Source organism: Chamaea fasciata, unplaced genomic scaffold (assembly GCF_029207755.1).
Source record: "Chamaea fasciata isolate MVZ Bird 193981 ecotype frontalis unplaced genomic scaffold, bChaFas1.0.hap1 SCAF_5, whole genome shotgun sequence".
Taxonomy (NCBI): Eukaryota; Metazoa; Chordata; class Aves; order Passeriformes; family Sylviidae; genus Chamaea; species Chamaea fasciata.
Window position 1 is genome coordinate 28,861,898 of NW_027094090.1, and position 23,810 is coordinate 28,885,707.

A 23,810-nucleotide genomic window follows, 5' to 3' on the forward strand; every position below is an offset into this window, starting at 1 on the left:
GGAGATCAGACTTGTGGGCTTTTTCTCTGAGACATGATATACTATTTTATGCAAAGTGTTTTTAAATTTTCCAAAAATATTTTTCAATTCGGGTTTGTTTGCTTATGACCAGGATGTATTGCATTTCCTGTAAAAAAAGAGATGCCAGGAAGTTAGTAGTGCAGATGTGCCATGGGCAAAAGGCACTTATCTGAAATGACTTCCAATGTAAAGCAACAGACATTGCACCTTCTCCCTCATGCTGAACCAGATATTACTTGAGTATGCACCTGCATTTAGACTGAAAAATGTGAATGGTTTTTGGGTACTTTAATACAAAGTATCAGGATCTCATTTGTAGGTATCTACAGCTTTTAAGCAGCCACGGCCGTGTGCAGTCATCAGACTACACCTCATGTAGTCATTAAGGAAAGAGACAGTCCAAGACTACAAAGTGCTAACCTCAGCTCTTAGATCTGTTGCTGAGCAGAGAAGTGAAAGCTGTGGTAGCTCAAGTACTGTGTGCAGCCAGGGCTATTGCAGCCCAGTCAGTGGACGGTAGCCACTGGTACTTTTCATCAGCTGGTTCCCTGAGGTGGTTTTGGTAAATCTCTTAGATGCACAGTATGAAGCCTGTAGCCTCATCCTCATTTTCCTTTGTTTTTTCGTGCACTAAATGGCTAAATTTTTCTGCTCATTGAGCCAGCACACTAAGAGAATTCAGTTTGTTTGCAGCCTGAAACATTGGTGCAGTTTTGTACTAGCATTTTGAGTCAAATCATCATAAGAATTTCAAAGTCATTGGCATCTGAAGAAATTGTGTTCAGAGCAGTCCTTGGGGCCCCTGTCCAGCCTCAGCTTGGGGATACGGGAGGTTGTGCCAGCAGGACAATGAAAGTTAATGAATTTCAGCTCGTGCACAGCTCCCCGTTTGCCTTGATTTAAAGGTCCCAGTTTCGGTCCTTTATGGTGTATTTAGGTTTCCTTATAGGCCTCCAAGGAACCACAAAGTTCTTTATTCCTTAAAAGTATACCTTGTTGCTGTAATTGAAGCTGTTTTGTTACTGTAATTTCTCCCTAATATTACAGTTCTAGTCAAGTGGTCTTTCCCTCTGGAGGTATCAATTACTATGGGTTTTGAATAGGCCTCCCTCCAGTACATATCCTTTTGCTCCCAATGCCAAAATCAGGTCACTGTAATTCCCTTCCCTAATAAAACATACTTCTGCGTTTCTTCTTTCAAACCCAATGTGTAACGTGTACAGGTGAATAATTCCACTCTTTACCACCCTACATAGAACTCATGCCTTATCTACAAAAAACTAAAGGCTACTACAGGTTTCATGGGGTTTTTTCTACATTTTCTTTGTTTTCTTGAAGACATTGAATGTCTGAAGTCCAGGGAGAAGCTTATAGGGTTTGTGCAGGTAGTGAACCTGTGTAGTTTTGAGTTCTTGTGAGGCAACAGGGGAGCAAGCCATAGCAGTACACTTTGTGAAAGATGTTCAGCTGAAATGAAAATGTCACGAGGCTCATTGGCTAACCCACATGTGTTGGGGTATTTTGATACCTGGGCTCCACAACTTGCTGGACTCAGTAATGAGTCCTCACTACTGTGTGCCCTGTGCCTGTTTGTGGATTAGTCTGCATGACATCTCTGGGGATGGGGGGGAACAAGCTTTGTGTCACAAAGAACTCTGTATCTGAGAACTAAAGCAAAGGTTGGTCTCTCTCCTTTTATTGCATAGCCACTGAAGCAGAAGCTGTCAGGATCCAAATGTGACCGGAAGACTCTCTTAACATACAAATACCAACTAAAATTTCCCATTTGCAACCAAGCTAATTCTCTGTGCTGTTGGGTTCATCCTGCTTTATTACAATTATTTGTTTCACAATGTTCAAACCAAGTGCAGCTTCGCGTTTCTGGGAAGGGTTCCCCTATGAAACCCTAAAGATGCGTACCTCAGATGGTTGTATGTAGTAGTTATCACTCTACCATCTGCCCAAAAACTCGCACTTTTCATGAGATACCACTGCTGGGACATCTGGCACTAAAAATATGTTTTCTGCATCATCTCACTTGAGAAAGATGCCATGGCTGTTTAGCTCCACAGGAGACTCCTTGAAGCATCTTTCTGTTATCTAACAGCTTCTGCAATGAAGCACAGCTACACTGGCCAGGGAAGGAATTATGCCATTAATGGAAACCTGTATTTATGGCTTGGATTGCTGTCAGAAGGGAGTGGCACTTGTGTGATGGATTGATTGATGGTAGCCAGTCTGTCCTATGTGCTAAGAATCAGCTGGTGTGATGTGAGTAGAAAGACTATGTAATCTACTGTAAGTCAGCTTCTATTACCCAAAAGTCAAAGACATGAAAAATTGATGCACAGCTATATTTCTCAAAGTTTGGCATGTCTTACTGAACAGTTTCTGTATAGCTTGAACCTGCATTGTACTGGGATTTCCTTCTTAATTTGCAGAATAATTTCCCCCTTTAAGATCCACCCATAGCATTCTGTCTAAGATTGAGAAGAATGTGTAGGTCATACAGCATGATTATCTCAGCATCTTGGTGCTTCCTTTTGCTGTGCAGTTTTTTCCACCCTTGGCAAGAGCCACCACAAAACCCTGTGTATTTTCTTGTAGGAGGTGGAGCTGTGCCGCATTGGCAGCCAGGAGAAGCTGGGGCTGACTGTCTGTTACAGGACTGATGATGAGGAGGACACGGGAATCTATGTCAGTGAGGTAAGAACATGACACTGGGGAGGAGCATGGGAAATGTTCATGGAGGGCGACACTTGCCAGGGAATGAACATGCAAGTGCTCTTAGACAGGAGTGCAGAAGTGTTGGCCATCAACCAGCTCATGTCACTCTCAATTCTTTTAGATTATCAGTTCAAATCATGTTGCCCAAGCAGAGTAATTATTACTAGTGGGTTTCTTTAGCATAAGTGCTTTTAACTACAATGTTGTAGTTAGTAAAGCATAAAGCAGTCTGAGAATGGTCCGAGTTTTGAAAGAAATGTGCCCTTTATGATGGAGATCAGGCAGAGCTTTTGAGGAGAAAAGTGCCTTCTCCACAACCCTGCTTGCATTCTTCCTCTGCCACAGCCTCAGTAATTGTATTACTTTTGTGTTTGTTACAGTTGTGGTACACACAGACATACCACAGATGAGTGGAGAGAGTAGCTTGAGAGATTAATATGTTGGAAAACCAAAATATAGAATTATAAATACTGAGGGGATGAATCCTCAGGTTTTCACTGAAAACAGAAAACTCAGAAAACATGGCACCCAGAACAGTTTGTTAGCATTTCACAAGGTCAGTCCACAACACTTCCAAAAACACCATCTCCCTTTGAGAGTGAATGACTGGAGCAGTCATTCAAAGAGGGGTTTTTCCCTGGGTAAAACAGAACTCTTCTGAGTCTGAAGTCACTGCTGATTGCTCTGCATGAACTGTGATCCCAACTGGTCACTTTTTTGACATGTTGAACCAAATTTCAACATTAGAGAAAGGTTCTTCACTAAAAGTGGGGTTTGTTCCTGGAATAAGGCTGTCCAGGGGTGTGGTCACAGCACCAAGACTGTCAGAATTAAAGGAGCAACTAGACAAAGCTTTTTGTCCTATGGTTTTGGTTTAGGTAGTCCTGTGAGTAGCAGGTTGTTGGACTTAATGGGATCCTTATGGATCCATTCCAACTTGAGCAATTCTGATTCTAAATTCTTAGTGAAGCTCATGAATGGAGAAGATCAGAAGAGACAGAATTCTCCTATGTATCTGAGCGGGACGAAGGCAAGATTGCACTTAAAGAGGCTGGTAGCAGTGTTAAATAAGCAAAAAAGCACAGCCTTGGAACAAGGAATTAATAGAAATTACCTAAGAATATATCTTCCACCAGTTGTATAAGCTGTGCTGTTAAAGTCTGTTTGACCTTGTGAGGAAAAAGAAAGTTCAGGAATCTCTTACTATGGTCCAGGATTATACCTGAAATGTTTGGTTTATCCTACATGATAAAATTTTCTCAGACCTTTGAAAGTGAATGTACTGGTATTATCTTTTGTACTTGATTAAGGACTTCTGATTCATTGCTGTTTTTTCTATGACAATGCACAAGAAGAAAATAATATCTAACAGATGTAGAGGACGTAGCCTGCGAACTAAATGCTCAACTCAAATTTTGAGTTTGAAAAAGAACTTATGTCATGATGAGGCAAAATAACTGATTTAAGATAACCATCAAGTGAGAGGTGATAGATTGAATTGTCCTACAACAAACAGTAGGTCATTGCTCAGGGATGAGCTGTAGTGTCTTTGATAAACTATCACTGGACCCCTAAATATCTGTTTAGGTTAAACTAACTTAAAATTAACTGGTTTGGACTAGGAATGATTTACAGGACCTGTGAGTGATCTATATGATATGGATCCTTATGGATTTTTTTGGTGTTTCCTTGCAAACAGATTTATTACTAAGATAATAATTTAATAGTAAATGTTTCCATGGAAGAAAAAGAATTGTGCCCAAAGACAGGCCCATTTGTACAGAGGTATCAATTGCTGCAGAAACCTCTCAGTCCATAGTTAACTTCCAGAGAAAAGGGTGTCTGTCATTAATTTTTAATGCTCTGACAGCTGAAGGTTAATACCTAACAGTGGCATAGGAAAGTATTAATTTGAAAATCATATGCACCCAACCCTTTCGGTCTTGAGACATTTATCTGAAACAAGCTCATGTGATCATTTAAAGAACTGTGTTGTTTCTGTGACTCTAAAGAAAACTTCAGATCGCCTCTGTACTGTGTAAAAATGGTACTTTTTCAACTCTTGCAGTTGTGCAGCTGTTATAATTTCCCAAAAAATCTTTTCATGTTCAGTTACTGGTTATTGTCCTGTGCAGGTTGATCCAAACAGCATTGCTGCCAGAGATGGACGGATCCGTGAAGGAGACCGCATTTTGCAAGTATGTGACAATAGACTCTTCCTTAAACTCTTTCTTCAGACAAACATGTGGTGCCATCTTCTCTGTGGACTGTTAATGAGGGAAGATAGTTCTCTTTGTTACTGTGATCGATGAGAAAATCCATGTCTGTCTGTTTTTTAACACAATAGCTGGGAGCTAGAGTGCGTGTACTGAAAAATGAGACTGACAAACTCGTTCTGGCTCATGCACTTACGTCCCATGACTTTTTTTTTTTCCATATTTATTAGAAAATCTCATTTCCACTGTGTTCATCTCAGTGTCAAATTCTAAACAGGATCCTGCAGACATAAATAGAAGTGTCAGAGACGTGCTGATCATTCACCAATTGCATAAATTTGGCTAAAACTCATTTATGCTAAGCATAGATAATAAGAGTTTTCACACAAAAAAATGTGTTGTTTAGGGAAGGATGATCTTGAACGTACTTAAGGAGGGGGTTCATTAGGTTTTTGTTGATATTTTCTTTCCTCCCCCAATAATACATTGCTTTTCTGAATTCTTTTCTAATCCACCACCTTGGCTTTTTTTTTCCTCCCTTTGTTTCTGCTGATCCACTTGCTTAAAGAGCTACCCCAAGGATAGGTTTGTCTGTTACAGCATAAGTGGGTGGCTGGCTGCTGCACAGGGCAGTGTACCTGTACAGAGAGGGAAACAGTGAGAATCGCAGTGTGTTTCCATTTTCAATGGAAAATAGCAATGGATAGTGCATTTTTCACCCTGAAAGTGTAAAATCATGAGACAGATACCAAAAACCACATGACTGGAAATTTTTTGCTGTGTTGTAGCATTTTAATTCTAGTTCCAAGTTGATTTGCCTTGTATTTTTGCCTTTTTTCACTGAACCCTCAGAAGAAACTCCTGGTGATGACAGGTTGGTTTTCTGTAACGTTTCATAGTTGCCCTTCTTTAAGCAGATGAGCTTTCAGGTTTTCACAAGATCAGTCTGCTCCTTCCTTCCAATCTTTTCATTTCTGCAGGAAATATCTTTGCTGAAACCTGTATCTCTTATCCTGGTACAGCTTAAATCAGCTTTGGGAGTCTAGCTACACAACAGTGTCTATTAGCTGGCTTACCAAAGCAGTCCATTTTCTAGAGAGGAAATAATAAATTAGATTTTAATGTCAGGGCTCACTTGGGGGCTGCTGGTTTTTTCTCTGTGTAATGTTCTCCACCAAAAAGCATAAATGCCATGGTGTGAGGGCAGTGACATCCTTGGCAGGACTTGGGGTGAAAGAACCATTACATGGGAGGCATATAGGAGAGGAAAACTTAGGGCACTGCCTTACATGTCTCTATGTGAAATACCTACCGAAGAAATAACAGTATTTTTAACTTTCAAAAATCAGAAAAACACCCCTTTTTTATTCAACTAAGTAGAAACAACTTTCCATTCCTAGTCTATGTGTGTCAAAATAAGAAAGGAGAGAGTAGGTCCATTTTCCACTCCTTTCCTTGTTTTGTGAAATTTCTGGGTGGACAGCCAACAGCAGTTCAGGCTAATGTTCTCCTAATGAAATTCAATTCATTTCAATTTTGAGTAAAGACTCCAGGGCTCAGAGAAAACATAGATAATTCTGCCATCCTCTTGTGGACTGGAGCATTACTTTAATGTCAGTGCTGATATATAGCTATGAATTTGATCATTAAAGTTAATACCCGGAGAGTTATGTGGGGTTTACTTTCATATCTGAAAACACTTTGACCCTCCATCTCCTTTTATTGATGAGATAGCTCAGAGAAATAGAAGGTGATGGTGCCATTATGGGGGATTACACTGAGGCTGGGTGAGATACAGATCCTTGAGCACAGGGGCGTTTTCTGTGCGTGGCAGGTGGCATTGATTAAGGCGACAGGGGGAACGAACAGTTTTGTGTATTCCTCACAAAATGACAGCAGGTTTCCTCTCATTTTTGAGGCTTCAACTGCCCCCTTCTCATTCTCAGAAACCAGCAACTTTCACAGTCTAAGCATCTGAAAACTGCCAGGGTACTTTATGTGAAATGTTACAAAGTCAAGCAAAAGTTTTTAGAGGGCAGTCCTAGTGGTAGTTGCCTAAACTTCTGCTATTTTTAGCTGCGAACCTCCAGGCTAAGCACAGTCCATGGGGCAGGCTGAAGTCCTGCTCTATCCCCATGATAGTGCCGCTGGGATGGGGTGCCCACCCTCAGGTAGTGTGGGGACAGCCCGGCCACCTCCTCTGGGCTCCATGGTGAGCAGTTACTCAGCTGATAAGAGTTACTGAAGCAGCCACCATGTCTGGGGAAGTTTCGTACAGGCTGGAAATCTGCTCCTGAGCCTCTCTGCAGCTGAATCCCTGCTTTTCAGGTTAGGGCAGCTCTGTGTTACCTGATACCACAGACCACAGCTATGCCGTCATGTAAGCTTTGAAGAATCTCAGGCACTTCACCCACTGACAGTTAGGTAATCAGGGATTTTCTTTAATCTGGATTAAAGATGTGTTTTTGAATCAGGGTTTTCAGGCCAAACATTTGTACAAAATTCAACTTTCTCTTTGATTTTCAACTACAAGTTCCTACTACTTTGAAATGGAACCATTAGAAGATTTTTTTTTCCAAAAAATTATTCCGATATTTCTACCACTCAGTTTTGTTTTCATGCCTTTTGAAATAGACTGAATTTTGGAGGATTTGTTGCCACAATGAGAATAATCCACACATTTTGCTGTGAATTGGACAAAACTGAATTCATATGGGAAATAAGATTTCTATTTGATTCCCTCATAAACGGTTTTTGGACAATGAAAATCGTGTTTGTTACCATGTAGTCACAGATTTTGTTGTTTTAATGGGGTTACAGAATCGGAGAAAGGTAGAAAGAAAAGACAAGTTTCATTGAAGAACCGCTTTTATTTTGATTATCCCCTTGTAAGGGGGATACATATGTTTTGTGTGGTATCGGTTACTAAGCTGTCCACACAAATATGAAATGATTAAACAGAGCAGCAACAAGCAGTGGCCTGAAAGTGTTGCCTGGTGAGAGATAATACTGTAGCTCTCTAATTGGCTCTCTACCAGCATTCAGTGTGACTGATTTCAGCTGTAGCATTACCAGTCTTCTTCCACCAGCACTATTATCTCAGAGTGACACTTCCATTACTCTGAACGGAGAAAGATGAACGTCACCTGTCAGGGGCTGGTTAATTGTGTTGCTAGATGTATGTTACCAGGGCGCAGGTTGGACATTTATGAACATAACTGCTTCCTCTGATGTCCACCATCCTTCAACGATCAATACAGCTCTTACAGTAAGCGCATAATTGAGTGAAGGCACTTACCACTGAGGGGCTGAAGATGAGCCCATTGCGCAATTTTCATTGTCCATACATTCAGCACAAATGAGCTGATATCTGCCCTTTATTATGTGTTGCTTTGTGGAAATAGAAACTAATGTGCCACTTTCATTTGTTTCCTAGATAAATGGCCAAGATGTCCAGAACAGGGAAGAGGCAGTGGCATTGCTCTCCAGCGAAGAATGCAGGAAAATTGTGTTGCTGGTCGCAAGGCCAGAGATGCAGGTTAGACTAAACAGATGCACTGAGGCAGAACCTGAGTTATACCATGCATTCTCTGTCACTGTAAATAATGAACTGCCAAGAACTAGGAATGCCAAAGTTACTGACAAAAGGAGCAAACAGTTAATTGTGGAGCTTTGCCCTTCTTTATCCAACAAAGAAAATAATATTACTAGGACATGTTTTCCCCAAGCTAAACAAGTTCTTTTCCAGCAGAGTGAGCAGGTATATAAATAAAGCTGGCAGCACCAGTATGCTATTAGTAAAATATGAAGTTGAACTTGAAAACTATGCATTACTCATTAGATGATTCTGGTTTGTTCAGGGGATAAATTTTCCATAGTTAACATTTATCAATTTTATCTTTTATATGAAGTTTATAATTTATATGAACTTACACAAAGCACTCGCTTTTCATTGGTGAGGGGTTGTTTTATGCTATGTGGTTATAAACAGGCATGTAAATGATTCATGCATGTATCAATTATGGGACTTTCACTACAGTATCATTCAGCAAATAGAAATCTAGTCGTTTTAACAGCACCCTGGTCACAAAAACATGCCCACATCTTGGGAGGTGCATTTTCAGAAGCTTTTAGAAACATTTTTATGTTTTGAAAATAAAATTGTGACAATGCCAATAGTTTTTTCATTCCAAGAATTTTTAAATCCTTGCAGGGGACAGATGTTAGATTGATTACCAGATAAAGAAGAGGTAGAGTGGTAGAAAACTACTGTTTTTACATCCCTTTAAATTCTATTTGTAGGCCTTTGCAAAGCAAAAGAACATTATATTTTCACTGTTCTGTCTGTCAACAATTCAGGGTCGGTTAAGTTGCCATTTGTCTCTCATGCTATTGTTCTGATATTTTCAGTCTCACTACCTCCATATTCTGTATAAATTAAATTAAGTAAGTGTAATTCAGTGCTACTTGGAATCTCTACTTGAATACTGTAGTTGTAAAAGAGTCACAATTTCAACATTCATATCCTTTATGTTTTTCAGGAAGCTAAATAATTCTTATAAAACCAGTGACAAAGTATAACAAAAATATGCCTCACTTTATACTGAAAAACTGTAATCCTCAATTGCTGAAATTTTGAAACAGATTTTTCAATATTATTCCAACTGTTTTCATTACGATTCTGTTTTTCATTCGGGAACAGAAACTCACCCACTTATAAAATATGTGCCCAGAGAGAGTTCAGTCTATGTATTTGTTTAGACTGGTCAACATGACATAAGGAGTCAGTATTATAAGATTAGTATGAGATAAGGAATTACTTACCTGTACTAGTGTATCTTCCCACATGAATATTCCTTACAAATAGTAAATGTGGTTTGGTTTAGGTTTGGGCCTTTGGTGCTGGATTTTTTTGTTTAGTTTATGTGTTTTAAGAACATACTCACACAAAACTGATGAAAAAGAGTAGGTCAGAGATCAGGCTGTCAACTGATTTCTGCTAGCTGTGTTGCTTTGACTTGGTAAAGACCAGCAGGATTAAGCAGGCGTTCATTTCTAGATAGAAAAAAATGGCAATAGCAGTATTGCAACCTTGAAGGGTGACTGCTGAGCGCATTCCCTCAGTAACAGGGAAGAAAACCGCTCTGACCATGTATTTGTGCAGTGAATAATGAAGTTTTGACACAGAGCACCAGAGGAGCACCACACACATGCATTCTCACATGTGAATGTGTACACAGTGTATGTAGTGCACATGTATGCTAAGGCACATATTAGTTTTCTTTTAAAAGCTGTAACATAATATAAGCATTCTCATTAGTTATACACTGGATCTGCCACAATCAAGTCAGCAGATTTGCCCAAGTGAGATTCATCTTTCATCCACCAAATTTGTTAATCTCTGCAATTCCCTCACATGAGATGAATTAAACTGTGTCCTTTGCAGTAGAGGAAGGCTGTGCTCATGCTTTCCTTGGGGGAAAAAAGGTAAACAAGACAAGTAAACAAAACTACCAGATGTTTCAAAGAATGGTTTGAAAGTCCCATTAAGGACAAGCATAAAAATTATATGTCCTCAAGGAAAAAATTGCCTCCTAGTGCCAAACCATAGATGGCTGGCTTATTATGTTCTTTATAAGAGGAAAGAATTTGTGGACATGGGCAAAATCACATCAATTTTTGTTAATGAAACAGTGATGTTCTGCAGTATTCTATTAGAAGTATTGCACTGCATCAGTCACTCCTTGTGTAGCTTTGAACTGCTACTGCTGCTACTGGTTTGGTGTAACTTTTCTGGCTGGCATCTGTGACCAGACATGTCCTGGCTATGAGGACATGGTAATTTGCTCTAGGTGTTGGTCTGTGCTACATCACTCTTGCTGTCTTGGTTCACAAGTACTTGTTAGACTTGTAATTGTCTTGTGCTGAGGCTTTTCCTTTTAGCAAGTTTTTGTCACCCTCTTCCTGTGGTTCCTTCATCAATGATGAAACATTGTTTTCTTCTGCTGTAATCCTGTCATTATAGCCTAGAGTGCAACCGACCAATGTTTTTCTTTTTGATGCAATGTGCCATCTGGCAAGGGATTGCAGATACAAAGGATGTGTGCCATATGCACACATGAGCATAACGAACAAAATGGGAAGAATGGTGCTTTAGGCCAGGGTGCCTGTTTTATCAGTTTCAAAAGATGTGAAGGGTGTGAAATGGGTTTAAGAAGAGATATGTACTTGACAGAAAACATAGCATCCCCTCCTGTCCTTTTGTAACACTGTGTTCACCAAATGTCAATGTACTATTTTACACGTGGGAAGAAAAAACCAAGCAAACAGATAAGCCTTGCTTCCAGACACACTGAGAGAACAAAAATTGCCTCCCTTCAAGTCATCTCATCTTTGTATCACCCTGTGCTATTTATTTGTTTACCTGGAAGATCAATGGGAAGATAGTGACAGAAATGCAGCATAAGGTTTTCACTGAGGTGATGGCAACAGGGCTGGAATGGAGGTTGTTAGAGAGAAGAGCCCAGTTGCTTCCTGGCCCTATTAGTAACATTGCCATTCTTGCAGTGCGGGGTCTCTCAGTAGTAATGAACACGACAGCTTCAGGATTATGCACTGTGCCTTTCATAATCTTTTGAAAGGAAATAATGTCTGTGCTGTGCAGTCTCCTTCATTATGTGAGAAAATCAGTCATACTGTTTTACGAAAGGATAAAAGACGTGAATCCCCTCTTTTTATCCTTTTTCTTTTCTTTTTTTTTTTAAGACGTGAACTCCTACTGCCTGGCTTTTTGAACAGAATCATTAGAATAAAAAGAAGTAGTCAAGCATTGCCATTTGGGTTTACTCTATTTTACCATGTGTCCTTGCTAACATAAAATAACATACTAATGTATTCTTTGCAGCTGGAGGAAGGGTGGCTGGATGATGAAAGGAATGAATTCTTAGAGGAGTTAAACTTGGAAATGTTGGAAGAGCAGCATAATGAAGCGATGCAGTACACAGCCAATGAGGTGGAGCAGGTAGGACCACTACTAAATGTATCATTTGAAATTTTTCTAGGTATACATTTTATTAATAGAGAATGAAACAGTGTGCTGTTAAATGGAGTCAAAGGCTTTGATAGAGTTCTCTCTCCAAATGCTGTGATCTCTGGCACACTGTGTGTAAGGAAAAAGAGAACAATACATGCTCAGGCCCAGTATGTCAAGTTAACAAACAATTTAAGAGGGTGTGATATATGCAGATTTCTCCTTTTCTCTGAACTCATGGAATAATATTGCTTTCCTTGATTAATTCTGAAGTGTTTGGGACTTACGATGTTATACTTCATGTCAGTTTTTATTAAACTGGTGCTAATAACACCGAGGTCATGTGTTCAATCCCCATATGGGGGATTGAACTTTAGAGTCAGACTTGATGATCCTTTTGGGATGCTTTCCAACTCAGAATATTCTGTGAATCTGTGAATATCAGTGTAGCACCTAGAGCTCCAAGCTGAGCTAGGTGCCCCTCTTGTTGTATGCATGCAATGTATGAGCCAGCCTTGCACCAGAGAGCTTGCAAAACAAGATGGAAGAGGTGTTTAAATAAGCAACAGGTGTTTTGTTAATGTAAGTGTATTTCTTTTACATCGACAGCACACAGCTCAGCATTTGTTTTGTTAATGGAGACAAATAAGCTATTATTAGCATAGTCGCAGCTTGCTACTATCCTGACTTTTACCTGCCCATATGTTCTGTAGGCTGTGTGACTGTGGCAAACATACCATACAGTTTCATCAAGGGGTCTTCTCAGTTGTACATTGCTGTGAAAGGTGTAAGTACCCACTCCTGGATCAGATGATCTGCCAGTATGCACACCTGTGTGGAGACAAAGAAATAAAATTCAACTTCTCCTGGCGTCTGGATTTATGCATCTGGGGAGAAACTGTTTTTCCACCCACAGAACTTTGTGACTTACAATTTTTTCCCCATTCTGAATTGCTCAGAAAGAGAGCCTGAGGCATTTTTCTTTGAAGTGAAGAGAGGAAGAAAGACCATGAGAGTCTTCTCTTTTCTGGAAACCAGAGAGATTCTTTAGCTTCAAATGCCTCAATGCTTGGTCCACATTGAGGGGCCTGAATGTGCATTTAGTCTGTTTCCACCTGACCTCCCTTCCAGTCTTGACACTGGGTCATTGAGTGTCATATGATAGTTCACAGTAAAGCTCTTCCCTGTATATCAATGAAATATTCGTTGGGACAGAGACACTGACAGAATAATTAAGTCAATTACCTGAAATATGATAGATCAGATTACAAATATTTGATCTTATAAGCATTTAATTATTTACACAAAATGGAATAGCTACAGGGTTGGGGGAAGCGGGCCTTGCAACAGGGTTTTTACCAGCCTTTTAGTTGTGACTCTCCTTTCCAGGCATTGAGCCAAGCCTCAGTTTCCCGGGTTAAATGTGCTAACTGCTGCACTGCTAGCTACTTTCAGCTGATACATGGCATCTTGTTTATTGTTTCAACCAAAATTTTATCTTGGATACCAAATATTTTCTGTCAGAAAAACAACTGGCTCTTTGCAAAACACTTTCATTTGCATGGTGACATTTTCACACAAGTCCCCAGTTCTGGTAGTTTAGCAGAAATTCTTGAACAAGTCTATCTCTAAACTCCTGCTAGGCACTCACATTACATGTTGGGACCTCTGAAATCACTTTACAATTGAGACCTTCTACTGCAAAGTTCTTGTTAAGCTTTGACTTTTTCACTGAATTTGGGTTGTGGATAGTGTTAATTAGTAAACAGTGCTATTCTGTGATGTGCTTTCACAGAACCCATCGAAATTGTTTGTTCACCATTGGAATCTTTTGCCAAGCATTTTTTTTTTCCATATTGAGATTTTATATTACCGTAAGAGAACACTATAGTGGAAAAAATTGTGGTCACTTGTGATCTGTCAGTGTCTGACATTACATTGCTTGAAGCAGTTCTAGGACAGTCAGACATTTCCTTGCCGTTCTGATGAGTAATCAAATCAACCAAATGCAGCTTGGTGTGTAATGGGGCGTCAGTAATTTGTGACAGTTACTGTCTCTCTAGACTCTGTGTAGTGACTTGTCAAGTCAGAAAACTGGTTCTTTATTCTTTGTTAGGCTGGGAAATCTAGCATTTTCCTGAGGGGAATCACACCATCCATTGGAACTATGAAACCCTTCTCATGGCAGCTGCCAGTGGCCTATCTGAGTATCTTCAACTCCCCAGTTGGCCATGGAGACCAGCCTTGATTTTTGCGAACAATAACTTAGTCCTCTGGCTTCATCATCATCTGTCATGAATCTCGAGAGCTGCAGGAATGAATACATTCTATATCAGAATATCCTTCCAAATACAAGTCTGTTTTACAGAATGCCAGTTTAACATTTAATGTGAGCTGTCACAAAAAATTTGGTACAGTTTGTAATAGAGGAGTCAAGTAGATAGTCATGTCTTTTCTGTATGGCTTTGACCTACTCTGTATAATTCAGTCAAGAATTGTATCTTCTCTGTATGGAATAGTCAAATAAGCCTCAAGGAAAGATGTAATTCTCCGTCTTTTATAACTCATTGTGTTCTTTTCCCTTTACAACACCATGGTTCATTGTGCAGCAGAGATAATTTTCAGAAGAATACCATACATTTGCCATGCAGAAATTCTTATTGGTATCGTGGAATATATCAGAACCTATTAAGAAGAAGAAAGAATTGAATAAAAAAAAATTATTCTAGTTCATTCAAAGCTGAAATACAGACAAAATATCTGGGGGGAAATCCTTTTTTTGAGAGAAAGGATTTTAAAAGACCAGCATTGTTTGCGGAAGAGCATTTTCCCTTTTAGTGAACCACTGAAATCAATTCCAAATTTCCCTTATGATTTGAGTACGTCATGGTTAGCCTGCCACTGAAGATTGCTCTTCCCAGTGACCAGTCTCCCTCTCACTGTCAGAGACTGACCAGAAAGCCCAGCTGTGTTTCTTAGAGCCTTCAACTGAATCATACTGCATTCAGACTTCAGTAGCAGTCTGGGTTTTGAGTCCCAATATACATCATAAATTGTAAAATAATAGAACAGAGCCTGAATTCCTGCAAGATTAGCCATTTTATAGGCAGGAATTCTTGCTGAAGCTGAAATGCAGAATCTTTTGAGGTTCATTTATTGCTTGATTGTACGCACCAGTGGGTTTACCTTCTCATTATCTGAGTTCTCACTGCAAAGATGAGGCCTAAGGAGCCCTTTGGTATTTCAAACGAAACTAATTGTAGAAGAGATTGACAATCTATGTTTGAAAACACACACTTTGTTTGAAATAGATAGTAGATAACACCAGAAAAAGCAACAAACTGAAAATTGTGGATTCTCTCTTGTTCTTCAGAAGAGATGTAATGTGGAATTAGGCTTGTCATCTTTCAAAATAAAATTAAAATTATCTCATGTTGTAAAAGACTGCTCAGTCTGCACATGCTTAGGAGCTCTGGCAGGCATGAAATGTCCAGGACAAAAATTCCAGGGGCTACCTTACTTAAGTCACAATGGATTTTTTAATAAAATTTATCTCAAAAACATGCAGTACAATAAATATCAGTATTACTTTCCATTTTCTTAAATGACTTAGCTGCAAGTATCCACATACTGGGGAAAAATTTAATGTAATGTGGATGTCTGCTTTAGTTTGAGAGGAATCTGATTGTATAGGCACTTGTTTTTTCCTGAGGGAGCCCAAGGTCACTATCTGACATTCAGATGCCTGTACTATATAGACACTTACATTTCATCAGATCAATCCCACTCATCTGTTTTGTTCTTGACTCACAAGATCGGCTTTGCTTTGTTTACATCTTTTGTGTGTGCATGTTAATTCCAGATAGTGTAATGTAACTTAAGTAGATGGCAGTATATTATATTCAGTCAGTATAAATCAAGTTGAAGTTGAAGAGGCAAAGCCTAAATTATTGATAAAAGTGGTGTAGAAAACAAGTGCTACCAGTTCCGAAAGTGTTGACTGCACGGGCCTCAACTGTAAAGTCTCTTCCCAACACCTATAGAAATAACCTCATTAAGTGGTTTTTTCCAAAAGTGCTCAAATATATGCTTTGGGTGGTGTAGTACCATGCAGAAGACATCAGAGGAAGTATCATGAAACTCTGCTCCTGCAAGCTGTATAACTGTGCTAACAAATAAACCACCCTCTTCGGAGTTTTAGTCATTTGGATGCAAATTGTGCTGTATCACTCACTCTCAGAGTCAAATAACAGATCCTGACTCTCCTTGTTTGGTCATGTGAATGGAGCCCTGCATTTGGAATAGGCACCCAGATTCCTGACTGTTCTGCAGCACTGCTCTCCTATTGTCTGGTGGAGCTTTTCTCCCTTCTGTTGGTAGTTAAATATTTTCCAGAGCGGTGAGAAATATGGATTACATATTGCAGTGGCTGGGGTGAAGTGTAAGCTTCCCAGGTTGGAGTCACTTCTCTGCTGAAAGGTTTGGGGTCAGAAGAGATCAAGACAAGTTGCAGCCGCTCCAAAGCAGGTGAGAGAAGGGGACAGAATAGCACATGTAGCAGCACTCACCTAGAGGAGGTGAACTAGAAGGATACTAAATGAAACCTAAGGTATCTCTTCAGAAATTTTTAACTGGTTTGTCACAGACACTGAATTCACCTGGTGGTGTTTTCCTTTCAGTATTTGCTTTCTTCCACTCTTACACTGAACTGGGAGTGGAGGTTATTTTTGTTTTTCTGACGCTAGGCAATTTCTTTTTCCTAACAGTTGAAGAAATGAAACCAGATGAAGGGTAGGTGATCATGAGGTGCACATGAAGAGAAGGGATGTCATAGGAGACACATTTTCATCCTGTTTTACTGTTTGTCAAAGTAGATAAGAAGGGAATTATGACAGTGGCCTCTTTAAGTGTGGTTCCTTTCACTGGGTGCACTGTGCCTCTTTTCTCTCCTGATTATTACAGTCATTATGCATAATTATGCAATTATACCTCCTAAAAAAGACATGGTGTTTGGACAGTACTGTGTGTAGTTAGGCACTTGGTCATATAAATTACACTCTGCATGATTCTTTGCTTATCTGGTTTGAAAAATAAAGTGTCTGTCTCTTCAGAGAGGTATTATCTCACATTCTATGGAATATAAATAGGTTGAGAATATAAATAGGTGAGGTACAATGAGTGAAGTGCTAATCAGCAGTCAAAAAGCTTGACATTATACCCATGGAAAAGCATTCAGTGTTGCTCTGTACTTAAATTGAAAGACATTTTTATTTTTAAGGAACCTAAATTCTAACAATGGAAATGAATGTGTTTTCAAAAAGAGTTTCCTGGGGTGAAATGGACTGAGGTCCTTCTGAGCAAAATCCTATAATCCAAAGTGAGCAGTTTTTCAGAAAAAGGCTATTGAACACAAGAAGTGTAGAAGGCCATGGAAGGTGTAATGGAGCAAACAAAATTTCACTGTTTAAAAAAAGAAACAGTAGTCTTTGTAAGGTTATACTAGTCATTGCTTCATTGGCTGCTTGCTCTGTTTGTTTGAGGTGATACTAGTACTGAAGCTTTCTCTTAAGTTCGAGAAGATTTCATCTCCACCAGTTTCTGGCCATAATCCAGAATCAAAAACAGCTCACCATCTGGTGATCATTATCTTTAAGCATTGCAAAGAGATGTCTTAGCTAGAGAGGGAAATATTTCTTTCCCGACTCTAGAAGTTATGTCAGTAGTACTGTAATTCACTTTCTTTGCTCAGTATGGAAACCTCAGCATGACTCTCAGAAATGTTTGAAAGCTATGAGCAGTAGGACTGCTGTTTAGTGATCTGTTTTAATTCAGCTTAAATCAGATCCCAGCTGTTTAAGCAAAACAGAGCTGGAAAATATTCTCCTATAATAGGATCTGCATTTAATAATCCTTTTGGTTTGCTCATTTTTTTAGCCAAAGAAACACGAAGAGGAAGATGGCACTACAGACACTGCAACCTCATCATCCAACAATCACGAGAAGGACAGTGGGGTGGGACCTACAGATGAAAGCCTCCGAAATGATGAGAGCTCAGAGCAAGAAAATGCCACAGAGGAGCAGAACAGAACTACCCTGCAGAGCAAACGGGATCTGGGCCACAGCCAGGATACGTTAGGCAGTGTTGACCTCCAGTGCAATGAAAGCTTTGTGTCTGGGGAATACATTGAATCTGATTTCATAGGACACCCAGAGGAGGAATGTGAAAGGTTTCGGCAGCTGTTGGAACTGAAATGCAAGATTCGAAACCATGGGGAGTATGATCTTTATTACTCAAGCAGCATGATAGAATGCAACAGAAGAGAGCAAGATGGAGTGGAGCATGAGCTGCAGCTACTTAATGAGGAACTGAGGAATATTGAACTTGAGTGCCAGAATATTATGCAAGCTCACCGCCTCCGAAAGGTGAGAGATCAGTATGGAGACATTTGGACTTTACATGATGAAAGTTTCAGGAATTATAGCACCAGCACAGACGTACAAAGAGGCAAACTGGATGACATCATGGAGCACCCTGAGAAGTCTGACAAGGACAGCTCCAGTGCTTACAACACTGCTGAAAGCTGCAGGAGCACTCCACTGACTGTGGAGCGATCCCCTGATAACTCTCTCCAGAGGATGATCAGCATAACCAACAGGAAAAACCTGAGGACCACAATTGTTGCTAATCAGTCATCCTCAGGACAAAGCAACAGGGAGACAACCTCAGCCAAAACCAAACCCATTGAGCAAAACAATGCTGCTGAGAATGCAGTGCTGGCATCAGAAAGCAGCAAAATCACAGACCAGGAAAGGCAAGGCAGTGAGCACATTCCCTATTTGTCTCCATATCACAGTTCTTCTTACAGGTATGGGAACATACCTGCTCATGCAAAGCATTATCAAAGCTATATGCAACTGATCCAGCAGAAGTCTGCTGTGGAGTATGCCCAAAGCCAGCTCAGCCTGGTGAGCATGTGCAAAGACTCGCAGAAGTGTGCGGAGCCCAAGATGGAATGGAAAGTGAAAATAAGGAGTGATGGGACGAGGTACATCACAAAGAGACCAGTTCGAGACAGAATCCTGAAGGAACGTGCCTTAAAGATTAAAGAGGAGCGCAGTGGGATGACGACAGATGATGATACAATGAGTGAGATGAAGATGGGTCGCTACTGGAGCAAAGAAGAGAGGAAGCAACATTTGGTGCGTGCTAAGGAGCAGAGGAGGCGGCGGGAGTTCATGATGAGGAGCAGGCTGGAGTGTCTTAAGGAAAGTCCACAGAGTGGCAGCGAGGGCAAAAAAGAAATCAACATTATTGAACTGAGTCACAAAAAGATGATGAAAAAGAGAAACAAGAAAATCTTGGACAACTGGATGACAATACAAGAACTGATGACACATGGTGCTAAATCCCCAGACGGCACAAGAGTGCACAATGCCTTTTTATCAGTTACTACTGTATGAACACAACTTCTAACAGAGAGTATACTACCAGTTTAGGTAGAGTACAATTGCCTCGTTCAATGTGGCATTTTTATATATTTTGTGACTGTTTATAGTTTGATCTTTTTGTAAGCAAAATGACCTGGTATTTTTCATTTGTTTTTCATATAACAGTACCTTCTTTATCTGGCAGTCTTTCTTTATCCTGCAATATATTCATATTATTCATTTGTAGAAAAAAAATAGAAAAGTAAAGCAAAAAATTTCTTAACCTAACACATATACTGTAACTTAAGGTCTGGATTTATTTCTCTAATTTTACTTTTTCTACTTTAGTAACAATACTACACCAAATCAAAATGCTTTATACTGTATCCTTGGCTTAACAAGTTTTAAAGTTTTACATCTTAGATTGAATCTGTTCATAAAACATATGCCACATCCCATCACATAGATAAGAATGACATTTTTCCAACTGCATATTTTACAGTACGTTTAATCTGTAAATTGTAATTGTATTTGTCCAAGTAAAGTGTAGGTGGGCAATTCTCCTGTGTTATGTAGTGGCATTGGTCTTGTAGGTGGGCAGTATGTGATAATTGTGAAGATGAAAGAGAAATAAATTATTGCTTATCTTTAAGAAAAAAAAAGGCAAGCATTGTTTTATTTTGATTGAGAATTTGCCTTTAAGTGTAAGCCATTTCACTGTGCATTATATTTAGAGCATGTAGAGATTTCAAGAACAAAGGAAACAATTCCATAGGATATTTCTTATGAATTAGCTTTTAATTTTGCAAAACACATAGAATAAGTGTGTCTTTTCTGGCTTTTCCTTACCTGCTATTATTAGTTAATTAAAGGATTCATTGATGTATTACTATGTTGTAAGATGTTAGGTAACTGCCATGAGTCCTCTCCCTGGCTGAGCTTGCTATTTGTTCTACACATACAAAGCATGAACACAGCATATGCCTAACTTTGAGCCAAATCTCATGCAAGATAAACTAGCAGTGACATTTTCATAGAACATGAGTCAAGGAAAAACAGAGAATGAAAAGCAACTAATTTAGTTAAGGATGTAAAATTATGGTTGAGAAGCATCCAAGTAATTTAAAAGAGCCTCAGTGGGAGCTGGCTGGAGCTCAGAAGAAGTGGCAACTTGCTGTCTGGGTGCTTGATGGACTCCCTGGCTCTCCATGCAGCAGAGGCACCTCTGCTGCCACTGGGGCATCTTCTGAGCTACTGCTGCTGGCAGCCCAATGAGTTAGAGCAAGCTTAAATGACAAATCTTGGGCAGCGAGTGGGGTTGAAGACCTGGCCTAATAACTTCATTTTCGTTGTCCCTGTGGTTGACTCAGAGCAATTCCTATCTGATTGTACTGCTTTCCATAGCAGGATTAGGTTCTGAAGTCACTTGGTATCAGGCTTTAAAATTTATTATTAAAGTTGCAGAAGGGCACATTATGGTATTTCCAAACTACCTAATTCTGGGAATCATTCACTTTTTTTTAAACCACTTTTGACATTAGTTGGCATTGGCAGCTCTCTTTGCATCTCCAGGCATGTAAATACCGTCAGAACATTGCTCTCCACATGCTTAGAAAAATTATGCCACTGAAAGTTCACAGTTTGATAGTCAGAAAATTCTCTCCTCAGGACTCAGAGAGACATTGTGCTGAATCCTCACTAAACATACATCTGTTCAGGCTCAATGAAAAACACCACCACTGTTTTCTGTTAAATTAGAAAAAGTGTGGAATCTCTGACCAGAAAGGATCATAGGGTCTCATACAGTATTGCTTCAAGGGGCTGATACAAGACTGTCTCTCCAGCTGAGCCTAGGAATTCTCTTTGACTAACCGAAGTCATCTAGGAAGGTACACATTCTTCTGGAGACATCACAGCACAGAGGTTTGGCTGTTTTCCTCTTTGCATCCCAGTAATCACATTCAAATATAGGTCTCCTTCCTAATCTGAGCTGCTATCAGCTCAAGACAATGGCTACTGTTATGTCTTTCCCTTAGATACAGTACTTACTGCTTTTTTTCCCATTATTAAATCACGACCCAGAGCTCCCATCAAGCTAGTGTGACACTCAAATTCAGAGGACAACAGGAATCTTCAGAAAATACAATGTCATTATTTCATCTGTGAGAAATAAAAGTAGGAAAATCCATGTCTAATTAGAGAAAAGTCCTAACTGGAGGGTGGTGGGGTGGGGAGACTAAGTGAAGGGGAGGGGAGGAGCTAAGAAATAGATAGTAATTAGAGAAAAAAGAAAAAGAATAAACAATATTTTTAGTGTACTAATAATCTGTAAATGGTAATATGTCCTAATCTGGGGAGATCTGTCAAAATCTAGTAAGACAAAAGAGAAAACCAACAGGTGATAGAGAGACAGTTTATAGCACGTGTGATGTGATTTCCAGCTCAGCAAATGCCGGCCAGAGCCCAGCTACCGTCTCCTTTCTTCTTTACCAGCTGAAATATCATGTCCCTACCTAATCCTCTATCTGGGCAGTTTCAAGCAGCCCACATTTTTCTCTCCTTTTTTCTAAACTGCAGTTATTAAGTGTCATTTTCCTTTTTGTCTGGGCAGTTTCAGGGACAAATATTAGTTTTTGCCTGATGAAATGCCTTGATCATTCCTGCTAGCATGAAAATAGCAATGCAGCCCCAGAGCAGCGCTGCAAGGCCACCCAGGATGGTGGTGTACAGGGGCTGAATGGCAGGTGAGTGCTTTACTGTTCAGTGCTCTCAGCTGGTTCCTCTGCGGGGCAGGACTCAGCATTGCACCCTCTCATTCCAGCAGCTTTGTATCAGTGAAATCCAGTTCTGACATCTCACATGCGGTTTATTACTGCATATATTTTTTTCAAAATGTTGTAATTTTTACTGAGAAAAATAACATTTTAGCACTAAGGCAAATTAAAAGAGAAGGAACAAAATGCTTTTTATGTTGTTATAAATCTTTAAAAACTTGTCTGGTGAGAACTTCTTTTCATATGAAGGAACATAAAACTGCTTTCCAACTGGAACAAGACCAGATCTTGTTTAGCAGGATTGCTCTGCGATGAAGAGCAAAAGTCAGGGTAGATTAGCTGCATGGATATGTTACCATGGCCACATCACTGCTGGGAAAGGAGTTAATGTCCCACTCATCCTTCCCCCAACACTAGTACCCAGCTGAGACCAGTGGGAGGTAATTTTTCCTATGAAGCCTACAAAATGGCCTTGTAGAAATACTTGTGCCACTTGACAAATGTATTGCCAACTGATTTAGGACCACTGCTCACCATAAGTAAGGTTAAAATCTGTGGGATCCCTGAATCGTCCTCTCAATGTAAGTATCCTAAAAGGGAAAAGGGTATGAGCATGGCAATAAACTAAACATGCATCAGATTTTTTTTTTTTTAATAAGAAAGAGACTGGTAACATTATTTGAATTGAACACAAGCAATCAGAGATGAATTCTAGTCTGTGCTTGGTATATTGCCCTGTGAGAGGGCACAAGGACCTCACAAGAGATGATACAAAAACTTTAGCATTATATTTTCTGGACTCACAGGGATTTAATTATTCATTACTATCATGATGCTTGACTTCTTAAATTTGTTTTTGTTTAACTAATATTCATTTTCAACCTCCATTTCTTGGTACAAACTGTAAAGTAGCACCCCTTTTTTTCATGATGTGGCATTGATGCTAAAATATTTCCTGGTTCAAAACTGGAATCACCCCAGGTTCTTAACCTTTAAACTGCTGATCACAAACATGTATGTGCTGCGTGCTCTATTTATATCAATTTCATCCACCCATTGCCTTTTCAGTGTATTAAATGCTCTTCAAGAATGAGGATAAAATGATTATGGGAGCTGCCATTTGGCTACAGGAATACAGAGCAGCTGTCAGAAACCTGATGGTGTTTGTTACTCTCAGAGAGACCAGTTGGCTAATACCTGGATAAGGAGAAAGGATATTGCAGAGGGATCATGAGCAGGTTTTATTATCTTTAAATACCTTTGCTCTGAAATATGTTTGTTTCAAGAAGAGCATTCTACATGCTTGGATGGCAGCTGCTGCATATATAAGACTGGTACATATTTTTCCCAGATTTTCAGATGTTGTTAATCTTGCACTAATGTCAGCTACTACATGAAGGATGGAGCGGTTTTGGATGACACTTCTGAGACAAGGTGCAACCTGGGATTTGGGATGCACCTGGCAAGGCAGCAGGCTCAAGTATATAGTCCCTGGGCCCTTCTTGGGAGTGAGTGGGTTCCTGTCCTTCCAGGAAAAGGGTCCACCTTTCAAGTCTCGGAGCCTTCAGCCACATGCAGCTTTTCCTGTTCCTGGAAATTAAGGATCATGGCTTC

At 39.7% G+C, this 23,810-nt stretch overlaps 1 protein-coding gene across 1 annotated transcript in view; it reads left to right on the plus strand.

Annotated features, from left to right (window-relative positions):
* Window positions 1-20,084, plus strand: part of PDZRN4 (PDZ domain containing ring finger 4) — a 234,526-nt gene extending 214,442 nt beyond the window's left edge. The window contains exons 6-10 of the mRNA XM_066183096.1: window positions 2,629-2,727; window positions 4,884-4,946; window positions 8,401-8,502; window positions 11,869-11,985; window positions 17,929-20,084. Coding sequence (XP_066039193.1) covers window positions 2,629-2,727; window positions 4,884-4,946; window positions 8,401-8,502; window positions 11,869-11,985; window positions 17,929-19,455 — 1,908 coding nt within the window. The 3' untranslated portion in view covers window positions 19,456-20,084. The remainder of the gene's footprint in view (window positions 1-2,628; window positions 2,728-4,883; window positions 4,947-8,400; window positions 8,503-11,868; window positions 11,986-17,928) is intronic.
* Window positions 20,085-23,810: the final 3,726 nt, after the last annotated feature.